Source organism: Syngnathus acus, chromosome 1, assembly GCF_901709675.1.
Source record: "Syngnathus acus chromosome 1, fSynAcu1.2, whole genome shotgun sequence".
NCBI classification, from domain to species: Eukaryota; Metazoa; Chordata; class Actinopteri; order Syngnathiformes; family Syngnathidae; genus Syngnathus; species Syngnathus acus.
In genome coordinates, this window is record NC_051087.1 from 1,924,721 (window position 1) to 1,937,490 (window position 12,770).

The 12,770-nt window shown below is 45.4% G+C and overlaps 1 protein-coding gene across 5 annotated transcripts in view; it reads left to right on the forward strand.

Moving 5' to 3' along the window:
- The window catches only part of lrba (LPS responsive beige-like anchor protein), a 98,116-nt gene that overhangs the window by 33,415 nt on the left and 51,931 nt on the right, over window positions 1-12,770 (forward strand). For all 5 annotated transcript variants that reach the window (XM_037253277.1, XM_037253448.1, XM_037253544.1 and 2 more), the window contains exons 34-36: window positions 1,894-1,958; window positions 2,834-2,942; window positions 8,286-8,452. In XM_037253277.1, the coding sequence (XP_037109172.1) occupies window positions 1,894-1,958; window positions 2,834-2,942; window positions 8,286-8,452 (341 nt within the window). The remainder of the gene's footprint in view (window positions 1-1,893; window positions 1,959-2,833; window positions 2,943-8,285; window positions 8,453-12,770) is intronic.

Consider the following 12,770-nt stretch of genomic DNA (forward strand, 5'->3'; position numbering starts at 1 on the left):
CACATTTGTCAGCTCTCAAGCGCAGAAGTTTGAAAACTCCGAGCGACTTTTCCCATAATACGTCTCCGTGTTGTACAGTAGGATTGAGTCGAAAGCATTTTCCCCGAACCGGACCTGTTTAACATTTAATCGAGGACGCCATTCCGCTTTGGCAGTCGTTCCGATCCAGCCCCGGTGTTTTTTATTAAGGTGGGCGCATTGTTTAGGGTAGACGCGCGCGTGTACTTCATCCGTCGCCAAATTCCGTTGACGCAATGACATCACTTGGCCCGGCCCAAAGCCAGCCGCAGTTTTTGTACCAAACGTCTGCCGAGTGTTTACAAGAAATCTCAGAAGGAAATGTAACGTTTGCTCCTCTAGAGACTCTATTTATGGCCTGACTTCCTGTGGTGTTTATTTGAAATCCGGCTTGCTGAGGGAGAACCCGGCCCGGCCCGGCCCGGTCTGGAATATCCCCACGGCCGCAGCCAACCTAGTTTAACGCCCTTCAACCTTTGAGGCCGCCGAGACTTCTTTTCTTGCCGGGCCTCTTATTCCCCGATGCACCCGTTTTGTTTGGAGCGCACGGTAAACACGGTCAATGCCAATCGGATCCTTCAGGACAAAAAGCAGCTCTGAGTTTGAGGTTAAGTGCGGCGGGTGTTGTCGGCCGCACGAGTGACGGCGCGCAGGCCGTTTTGCGCCCGATTGATTGGCCGTGATGGCTTCGGCTCGCACGCGTTTCTTCACAAATCAGCACGAAAGGCGTCGGGGTTTATACGGGGAGGTTTTGTAAATGGATCTTTCCTTCCGACCCCCCCCCTCGTCCCCGCGGACTTCTTAGGTTTACCGAAGGGCCGCTCGGTCCAAAGAAACGGTTTCCTCTGTTAGCTAGCGACATGATGACAGCAGAGTTGATGCAAGAATGCAAGATGTCTGCCAATTTGGTTTAAGGCGGCCATTTTATTTTTGGGGTCCAATTGCGGTGACATTTTAACCACATGTACTAGATAGCTGACTAAAGCTAAATTTAAGCTAAATTTAATTGTCATTCAAATTTATTCTCAAGAAATTATGCTATGCCTTCATTGGAAGTCCGCCATTTTGTTTTGACGCAGACATTTTGCGGTAATTTTGCCAGGAGTTCAAACCTTTACCAAAAATGCTTTCTGATCACTGCTTTGAGGGAAAAATAAGCGGATCCTCAGAAGTCCTGTCTTTATGTCTCGACAGTTGAAAGACTTCAGAAACAAGTCTATGCAGTTAACAGAATGACCTTCAGAGTCCAATAAAATGTCCCGTCAAAACACGGCTCATTTGTATTAAGTGATGTGGAATATGTAGTGCAGCCGCTTGGAGGGGCACGTCTTTTTTTTTCTTCAAAAGTAGTTGAGTCGTTAACTCTTTCACATGAGGTTTTTCATGCATACTTCTCCAACTCCCTGGAGAGGAAGTGAGGGAAAAGAGGAGGGGGAAAAAAAAAAAGCCAGGCCGGCTTCAGACCGGCCCCCTGTAACCTTGTTGCTTTATTATTCTTTTGACGCTCGCGTCGAAAGGTGTTGAAATGTTGGAACAGAACATGAGAGTCACGCCGACCGCCTCAGCCCCCCCCATCCCTCGTCTCACCGTCCCCCGATGGCGGGTCTGGGGTTGTTTGGACTGACACCTCCAAAGCAAAACGCCGGTCAAAGAGACGAGGGAATTTGTATGTTGTTTTGAATGATGGATGCACTTTGAGCTCGGCTCTTTCAATCTTGCCCATTACTTCTCACGCCAACGTAACATGTTAGCGTTTCCATCTCATCCAATGTTTCAGCAGTGGATGATTTCAGCATAACCTCTTTTACGTATTTTGGCTTTACTGAATACCATCCAAAGGAATAATGTTGACTTTTTTTTATGCTGTGCTTGCAGGAATGGCAAAACTCCATCCAGAAGAACGCCGGACTGGCCTTTATCGAGCTGGTCAACGAAGGCAGGTAAGGAATCAGAAACAAAGAAATATCTTCTAAGGTCAAAATGTATTATTATTATACAAAGAAATATCTTCTAGGGTCAAAATGTAATATAATATATTTATAATTATTATATATTATGACAATTATTTATATGATTATATACAATATATTAATGATATATATATATAATTTATACAATTATTAAATGTAATTATATAAATATATTATATATTAAATAATTATTATTTTATACATATAATAATATCTAATTATAATATGGAAAATTCATGCTTGATGAACTGAGACTCTTTGAGTAGAAGTATTGAAGAAAAAAAAAAACCTTAAACACTGTTAAAAAGTTGATTTCTTCCCTGAGAAGCGGCGAAATGTGTTGCGTGTGCTCGCATCACGGTGGTTATTGATAGCGGGCCGGGTCAGGGCCAAAGAGGCTGCCGTGGCCCCAGCGCCTCCGCTCCCCTGCTGCCCTGCGCTGAAACAGCAGGCTTGGGTTACAGTCGGACCCCCGCCCGCCCGCCCGCCTCCCTCCAACCCCCGTGCCGTCCCTCCTCTCCGGCCCTTCGTCTGTTATTGTTCCACTTTGCACACCGCTGACCTCTCGGGTCCACGCGGCCAGGTTTTTTTTTTCTTTTCCTCGCCCACAACATGCGTGTTTGATTAGCAGAGATAAGCGCCGATAGGGCGGGACACTCGCCGCCCTTCCTGTCGGACGCATCTCATTAACAAATCAATTATCGCCCGCACCCCGGGATGCCGACGTCTCACTCTCAACGTGCAAATTCGATTTTCTGCCCATTTTCTGCGCTTATATTCACCCCTCGTTTTACGGCTGTTGCACGGCTGTTTCCAGTACCTTCTAAATGTTCCTCTCGCTGCAGGCTGCTGAGTCACACCATGAAGGACCACCTGGTCCGCGTGGCCAACGAAGCCGAGTTCATCCTCAGCAGGCAGAGGGCCGAGGACATCCACAAACATGCCGATTTCGAGGTAAGACTGGAGATTACGAAATACTAACGCGCTGTGATTTATACGCGGACACACAAATATATGACAGTATCTAGTTTGTTTATTTTGACTTAGCATTTTTAGCTTAGCATAAGTGTTGCCTGAGCAGTAAGTCAAGTTTATTTTGACTTAGTATTTTGACTTAGCATAAGTGTTGACGTAGCATTTTTTTGGGAACTTTGGAATCTGATGAAACACTTCAAACAAGGAAACCATGACTCTAATGTCCAGTTGAGGAAACGGGCCTGACACTTCATATCTTTCTGCTGTGCGAAAAAAACACCAGCCGTGAAAAGCAAGAAGAACTCGGCATCTCCGAGGAGCTGACTCGGCGTGGCCCGTCAAGTCGGGTCCGTCCCAAACAAGCTGGTGGCGGACGGGCGCATGTTGCTAAGCAAACATTGCGCTAATGTGGCGTAGCCGTCACACCCCCGTCCGCTAAAGCACAAACGTGGCCATTCACCGGGAACTCTTTCCCAACCCGCTCCACCTTTCTTCCATCCCCGCCCTCTGCTTTCTAGATCTGCTCGCAATCATTTCCTGTACTGTCCATTATCCTCCCGCCGGCGGTGTATTTTAGCCCCGCGACAGGAATACGGCGTCCTCGCCTTTCCTCTGGACCCGGCCTGCCGTTAAAAGCTGCAGACAGACCTGAGAGGTTCTAGCCTGGAGGGTTGACTGCAGGCCTTGGCACCACCCAACACTGTCAAATCTGAAAGTTATTTCTCGCTCCATGGTCATTTTCCCCTCATACGTTCCCATTTAATAGTTTTTTTTATTTATTTTTTTTAAATGCTGTTATTGGCACTTTTTTAAATTCCACTTAATGACCTGGAGGCCGGTTGTAGTCCACACGTGTTCAGGTATTAAAAGTAGGTCAAACGTTGACTGCTTTTTGAGCTAAGACGAAAAGCAGGCAGTCCATACGGGACTAGATGGTTTGTGCAGCTAGCATGATAGACAAAGACTTGCTAGCCATTGTTTGTTTCTGTCCTCCAGGGTTGCTTATGATTTCCAGCCAAGCTGCACTATCAGCCGCACGCACCGGTCCCATCATAATGACGAGTAATAGAAAGCCGTAACTTGTCTTTAATTGACAGCGCCTGTTGTCCATTCCTAAAACTATTTTTTTTTTTTTTTTACAATTGAACTCCCCACCCCACCCTAAATGCGGGTTGCTCCTCAGTGACCCCCGACAAGAAGTGAGAGCCCCTGATAAGTCGCGCTCTGATATTACGCTATTGATTTTTTGCAAGCTCTGTTTCAGCCTGATGGAGTCCACGCTATAATAAAAATAACGGAGCAATGAAACATGCCCCGCACACCTCCCTGCCCAGCTGGAGGTGTTTGGAATTTTTTTTTCTTCTGATCCCCTTGTGCTTCTGAGACAAAACACATCTTAGTTCTTCTCGTGAACTCTGTGACACGTCGCGTGGAACTCCGCGGGACGGAACCGGAGTAATCCTCAAAGCAGGGACTTGAGTTATTACCAAGCTCTCAAAGCGAACTAGCGATGAAGATAACTTGACACGGGGGCCGGTGAGGTGGGGAAATCCAATTACCTTTTAAGGTTCTTTATCTAATAGGATCCTTAATGTGAAGGGAATCTGCAGATCGCAACACAACAAATGATAGACGGCGATATCTCGCCGGGGAACCGGAAAAGAGGGAGGAAGGGGTTGGAGAGATAGGAAAACAGAACAACGGGGGGGGGATCGAAGTCTCTCTTTTTATGGGGCTGTTCATTAGGGATGAAATGTGGTGCTCTCAAGGCCACAAGGGCAGATAAGAAGGTCCAGATAGGGAAGCGTGAGCAAGACCCGTGTCATTTCGATTCTTTCTCATCCTTTTTTTTTTTTTTTCCCCTTCACTTTTTTTTTTTTCTTTTACACTCCCTGGATTTATCCTCCCGCTGTGAGATGGAGTAATTGAATCGGCGCTCGGAGAGATACAATGAGAGCCAGACGATAGCACGCTAATTAATGTTTGCCGTCATTGTCCGCCCTCCGCTGAGCTTGTAAAATGAGCCCGGCCCTCCCGCCACAAATTAACGACATTAACATTGAGCTGATGATTCTTGCGGCGTATTATTCCGCTGCTGCTAAAAGCATCAAAGAAAATTTTTTTCTATTTAAAATTCATTTAATTTTAAAACTCAGAGATTTCCTAAACTTAATTAAGATTTTTTTACCCGCAAATATTAACTACAGAAATAATGGCATAAATTAAGCAAATGTGCAAGAAAAAATAAATAAAAATAAATAAATATATTTGCAAGTAAAATACCAAATGTGAAAAAAAAAAAAGGAAAATAAACTGCCACCGACTGAGCGCAAGATGTAACGTACAAACTTTGACGCCGTTAAAAAAAAGAAAACCAAAATCTCATGTCCAGACACCACAAAGCTAGTTTAGCAGTGGCCATTGAAGTGCAATATTGTTCTTAACACTAAACGCCGACTTTATAGTCAATTCATTTCCCAAAATAGCGCTTTTAGCCGTCTCTTTTGCGCTGAGCGAGCATTTCCCGGCAGACTGCATCAGCCGAAGACCGTCGGGGGAACACAACTGTCTCCATCCCGCTGTCTTGTCAGCGTAATGAAGTCTCCCGGTACCTCCTCTGCCGCTTCTTTCATTGGGCAAGTCCGACTGAAAGATCAAACGGCGCTTTTGCCAACACATAGAAACATCCAAATTAAATTGGAAGAGGGCAATTCTCAAATATGAGCCAATTGTATTCGTTTGCCTGACAACCAAACTGCTCTTTTTTTTTTTTTTTTTTTGCCATGATAGACAGGTCCACCCGCTTCGATGTCAGGAATGTAAACCGTTCTTGTTTCTATTTTCTAACTTTTCAGGTCACCTTGTCGCCATAAGCGTCACACACAGCATGCGAATGAAGAGGGAGCGCCAGTTCTCCCTCTCATCATTATCCAAATGCTGCACTTGTCACACGACGCCTCCTTCTCCTCCTCTCGCTGGGTTGGGAGGGTTAACCGGCATAATTGGCAGGAGAACACAGGCTCATTACGCCCTATCAGCCCTCTGTTTATCAATTAGAGTGACAGAGGAAGGTTGCCGCAGACGAAAACAGTGGAGACGAGCTTTAAGGCCGTGTTTGAAGACACGAGCATGCTTGATTTGCAATCTCTTGACGCTCGGCGGCACATCCGCCGGGCCGTCGCTCCGCGAGGGTCTCCAATTTCTCACGTGCGTTGACAAGTCCTCCCGCGGGGTTTGCTTTACAACAAACGCGGTCCGGAACGTGGCGGGGAAAGCAGCCTTTTTCTGATTGCCCAGAATGCAAAATACATGGCCAAAACACAAAAGGGGAGGGGGGTGGGGGGGTTTAGGTCAGCCAATCGTTATTTTTTTTTTCACAAAAACAAAAGACCGTCTCGCACTTGATCTCCCCCCCCCCTCGCCCCGGAGTTTCCAAATTGCAACATAAAACATCACCGGGGAATTCCGACAATGGGCCCCGAGAAAAATGAGGGTTTAAAAGAACAATGGCGAACAAAAGTCAGCAAATGACAATGGCTGACAGCCGCTTCAATTCTGGAATGATGCTGCTGTCATCCCGCCGCTACCCACTATTGATTTTTTTTTTTCCTCCCTCCCTCTCTTGGGGCTTAAAAAAAAAAAATCTAATCCAGTCGAAAGAGATTCCGGCTAGCGGCCATCAAGGTTAACACAGCACAAAGTATCTTCCTCCTCCTCCTCTTCTTCGTCTCGCCTCGTCTTTAATGGAACGGTCAGCGCGCTTGGATGGCAGCTTCTTCATCTCCTCCCCGCAACTCCATCACTCTGCATTTGCCGCCATCTTTGTCCAAAAGTAACCTTGGACTGTCGGCTTCAGCACACTCCATGTGGCCACTGAGGTGTTTTTTGGAGGTGCTCCCTGTTCTTTCCACCTCACAGTCACTTCCCGGAGCCCCCACCCCTCCCCTCTCCTTTCCAAAATACATCCACTGTTATTTATTTGAGCGCTGAAGGAATTGCGGGAGACGCGCATCTGCGTAATTGACTCGATTAACGCCAACTGTTTTGCTTTGGTCTCGGCCGAGACGTCGTCTGCCGGGCCAGGCCGGGCCGAGGAAGGTGCTGCCCGCTATTAAAGTGTCGCCAGGTGTCACGGCTAAATCGTACTCGCTTTTGCTAAATGTCAGCATAGGCCCACATGCTGTTTATTATCATTCTGTCGAGCAATTCGTTCGGGGGAGACCTCGACATGCCCAAACTGACAAATTTGTGAGTCTTCACTCTGTTAGAAAAAATATGCTCCCAACACCAATTTGACAGATCAACAAGAAATCGGTCCGCGAGTTTGCCAAGCCACCCGGAACTTTAATTGAGTTTGCGCGCTGGCTTCAACATCCCCGCCACCGAAAAGACTGGCGCGTTTGTCCTTTCCGTCACGTTGACCCACCTTCATTAACATTTTCAAGTCCACTTTATGGGAGTGACCCCGGGTAGTTAACTGCTATTTCGTCTCCCCGCTTATAAACAAGCCTAACGGTGTGGTTTCACGGTGCTTGCCATGTGTTTTGGATGGGGGAGGGGCGGAGCGGGGGGGGTTTTGAATCGGAACCATTCCTACCTCGCCTTTGCTCAATGGAGTGTTTATGCTCCCGCTTTACCTTTGGCAAATCCCAGACAAGCGGAATGGAAATTTTACCATCGCCGGTCGACGCGCTGGCATCATCATGCTGGTCGCATGACACCGGCAGCCACCATTTTGTGGCCGTTTACCGAGCCATCTTTTCCTCTCGTTCTTAATCACGCTTGCCGCGCGGGGTCAAGGCCCGCCGCCGTGGTGCACAAAGAGACATAGATTGATAATTAAGGCGCTTACGCCGGCAGAAAAAGCCTCCTCTAATGTGATTTATCTCTATGGATCTTCTGTCAGATATGAAGAGGAAGCAATTTATGAAGTGAACTTTTGGGGAGGAAATGCGTTTTTAACCAGCTGCCATGTATCATTGTCTCATAAGACTAATTTTCTTACAGCAAAGTCGACACTGGAGTCGTGAATCGGTTCCAAACAGGAAAGACTCGATCCCGATAACATATTCCGGCAGAGAAAAATGTCCCGGCTATGGTGTGATTGGCTGTGCCGCGGGGCACAAGTAGCCATGTGTCCACTGTTATTAATCAACTTGACACCAGCACTGAAATTACCAACACTACTCCTTTTTTTTTTTTTTTTTTTTTTTTGCCGCCTTCACTCACTCACTGCAACTTTGTGCATTTTTGTTGAGAAATTGCACAGAAAAATATAGCGAATAGCACCGTTTGATTGTTTTGGAACTTTCTTTCCTGCAGTCCCACTGCGCTCAGTACTCAGCTGAGAAGCGCGACGAGGAGAAAATGTGCGATCACCTGATCCGGGCCGCTAAGTACCGAGACCACGTGATGGCCACGCAGCTCATCCAGAAGATCGTCAACATCCTCACCGACAAACACGGACCCTGGGGAGCTTCTTCTGGCAGGTAGGTCGTCATTGACTTCTTCCTCTGCTGATTGGTTGGGAGAGGTCACATGGCCACACCATTCTTCTTTTCTTTTTTTAAATCAGTTAAGGTATTTTTTCAAACATTATTTTCATTTTGTTCCTTATTTCATTCTATTTTAATCTTTAAAGATATTTATAAAATATCAGAAACATTAGAAAAAAGAAGTGCTAAAAAATAAAAAGAATAAAGCAAAACTTGCATAAAAACAAAAGTGGACATAATTTCAAAATAGAAGACACAATTTAAAAAATATATAAGACTTAAATAATACACATATGCAAATACAAAATATTAAATTTAAGACGACAAAGAAATGCAGATTAACAGCCATAAATATCACAGATTATGACAAATTTTCTCCTCATGCATCCCGCTCATGGGATGACGCTTGTTAGGCTGCTGCAATCTCCAGACAGACGCCATTTGGATCCCCTTTTGTCTCCCCATCCATTTTATCGTCATGTACTTCCATGTCCAAGTCTCTCTCTTTCCTCTTCTCCTTTTCTTCTTGTAGCGTACTCACACAAAGGCCGTTCCGATTCAAATGGAAGCCGGCGTTCTCCACAAAGTCTCCCATTACCGACATGGCCGCTATTGATGCTTTTCCTAATGGCCGCCGATGGCCGCGCCGAGTCATTGGCGCGGGGCCTCGCAGAGCCGGCTCTCTTTTCATAAATCACAATCAGTTCGGTGCCGTTACGTCAATATTTTCGGTCAATTACTGCGAAGGTCAGGCGGCGCGACTTTCGCACCACAGCGGCCGAGGCTCTCATTGCGGGAACATCTGGCTCGGAGAAATCGTAAAAAAAAGAACACCTGCAGCCCCACGTGAGAAATGTTTTCATATACTAAAGAATAAAAAAAAAACAGTATGTAATGCAATCTTTCGACAGAAATAGAATCTGAGAAAAAATGCACAGTGTATAAATATTACTCAATTATTTTGGATTGATGTCGTCGTTTATTTTTTTTTTTAACAAATAAAATATACATAAATAAATTGTTGCGAGAAATACGTTAATACTTTAAAAACAGAAATAAAAAACAAACTGAGAAGAAGAAAAGGAGCACGTGACACAAAATGCACATTTAATAAAGAAATAAACATCTCTAATTATATACTTGTGCAAAGTATAAAAATTAAATGAAAAATATGACATTTATTTTGGCTGATAGACCAAATAGAATGGATAGAAAAAATGCACAACATAGAGATATAAAGTACAATATTAGCTAAAAAAATATACACCAATGGAACGGATGGAAGCAATTGACAAATGTGCTCTGCGAAAAAATTAAATTGAACACGAGCATTCTCGAGGAAGACGTTTTTCGAATCAAACAAAGGCAATATGCTGCAGCAGTTACAACAGTTTTGTTACACGCACACACCATTTAAAAAAAAAAAAAAAAAAAAAGGCGTATTCCCCAAAGTTTCCCTTCAATAAAGAGTCGGGGAATGAAAATATTATCTCCCGGCCGACTGCTGGGAATTGTCGCCGCCGTCTAATATCATCGTGACCCGCCTGAACGCAATTTGTGTCTTAATATCCAGCTTCCTGGCAGCCGCGGCCTCTCGAGGAAACGGGCGTTATGTGAGCTGTAATTTTTTTCCCCTCCTCCGTCTTCATGTTTGTGCGCTTGGCGTCCACCGAGGATTGCCGCCCGCCAGACAAAAGGCAGAATCCGTCGTTTTCACGCTCTCGTCTGTCACGCCCCGGAAAGCGCACCTGTTCATCCCTTCTCGTCCGCCTGTCCCATTTCCGAACATTGCACGCTTTGACGCAGTCGATGCACGCCGTGTTTATTCGGGTCACGATCTGTCGGCCGATATGATGGAAGCTGACCAAAAATTGGAATACAGAACCATACCAGCAGGTACTATTTTTAGTCCCTACTCAGCAGGGGTCGATAGCGTGACGTCAACCAATCAGAGCGGTGCAGATTGGAGCAATCGAGGACACACAAATAAAAGTCGATTGTTTTAATGAGCAATTTTCTTTTTATGATCCACATTATGTCCGGAACAATTTGAGAAGTGCCCGTAGGGATACAACCCATATCGCTGGTGTTTGTAGACCGTCTTTTTTTTATGGCTGCATCAGCATCCCTTTTTATTCTGGCTTTATTCTAGCCCCCCCCCCCCCCCCTTCTTTTCCTCTCCCTCATACGAGCAGCTCATTTTCTGCAGCAGAGGCGCTCTAATGGACACCCTTAGGCTAGAGGCTTCCCAGCCGAGGGACATCCATCTTTTTGGCTTGTCACACTCTCGCCCGCCCGCCCCGGCGAAAAATCTTTGTGATATGCACTCCAATTTTTCCCCACTAAATCAAATCTTCCGCCGCTTCAGAAAAAAAAGACGAATGCTCGGCGAGGTCGGCGCGCCGCCGAGGAAATCAATACGGGCAAAATTTAAACAGTATGGGCCGTATTGATCGCGAGATGGGAAACGGACGGCTTTGTAACCGTTTGGCCGGACAGTTAGCTGACCTGTAATGGACAAACTATTGATATTGGCATTACTGGATCATACTGTGCTGTGTCATTTTTTTTGGCCACCTGGAGAAAGTAGCAGTACACACTCAAATATACAACAAACTGGATTCAGAGCCATTTGGATGAATTTTTTTGTTCTTTTGCCTTGAACACAAATATCAGACATCATCAGATATGCACCCAAAAATAATAAAGCAAGTAAAATACTAGAAAAAAATAAAAAATACAAATAAATGTTTGAATTGCAGCAAAGCAACATCAAGTTGCTTTATTTTTGCCTTTATTTAAATTTTTATTTTTTTTTTTCACAAAAATCAACTCACTCGAAATTCACCCAAATTCTATCCTGACCTTATTTGCCTCTGCCCTCTAATGTCAAGGTTGCTACTTGTTTTGAGACTTGACCATGAAATTGACTCGGAACAAGAGCTTCACCCCGCTTCTGGCGAGCTTCCTATAGACGGCGCACACGCCACGGCGAGGACACGCCACAAGACAAATGCGCGCAGGAGAAGCCGAGGCAGCTTGATGAATCTCTCCCGGGACGCTTCTCCTTTCCAGACCTAAATCACAATTATGATACATAATTGTCAATGTATCGCACGCGTTCAAGTCGAGGCCTGCACTGCGTCTACGTCGCCCCCTTCGCGTGCAAATTTTTTTTTTTTTCTGCTACCGGCGGAGGGCTGGAAAAGGAAATAGGACTTGTGCACGTCAATGGAGATCATCAGCGTTTAGCTTACACGCACCCTCGGAAATGCGTGACACCAAACGGGCAGGAAGACGTGTTAAAGGCAGAGTGAAAAGATTCATCTAGCAGAGATAAAGACAACATCCTTTTGCCGCATGTAAAAAAAAAAAAGGTTGACGGTGTTTGCCGGCCGCTTCCGGAACAGCTGCGAGCCGAATAAATATTCCCAAATTTAGGTCGGTTTGAAATCTTGCGCAGCGGCACCATCCATTTTCAATTATTTTACATGTTTATGAGGAAAAACACTCCAAGCAGATGTTTGTCATAAAAGTCAAATCAAATTAAATCTACCGAGTTGCACTCAAACTAAACATTTCTCAAAGGAAGTTAGAATAATGGGCGGCCGACCGAGGTCGTCGTAAGTCGAGTCTTAACAGCGCCGGGAATGAAAGATGGCCGCTCTCGGCTGCACTTTTGTTGCAACTCTCAGATTTATGACTTTCATATACCCTTAAGAAAGTATATAGCCAAGGTCACGATAAAAGCTAGGCTGATCAATATCTGAATGAAAAACCATTGAGGCGTCGTCGCCCCCCACCCCTCCCTTCTCCTAACACTTTCTCGCCAGGTGCAATATGTGGCGTGTATCGATTGTCAGGGGCCAGTAGTTAGTCAAAGGCTATCTCCTTTGACTAACACCTTCAGCACCTCCTCTTGCTCCTGATAGATAGGTACACTCAAACCGCAGCTGTAATTACGCCCGGGCGCCAACAGGCCATTTATTTTGCCACTTTTGCCCCCCCCCCCCCCCCACCTCCTCCTTCCCAAATATGGCCTTTATCTTGGGAATCCAGCAGTTCCTGCTAGCAGCGCTGAGGAGCAAACGGAGGATGAGCCTCCGTGTTTTTATTCGGCTGTTTTTGATATGATCCAAATAGCAGGCATCGCTAAACAGTGTTGTCACAAAAACAAGCTCCTTTAGAACTTCACTCTGCCAAGTTTAAAAAAAAAAAATCATCATCATCTTTTTAATGATGTCTGGCTTGGATCAAACATTTTTGTTGTCCTTCAAAGACTACTTTACTTATTCTAAACGATGGTTGTATA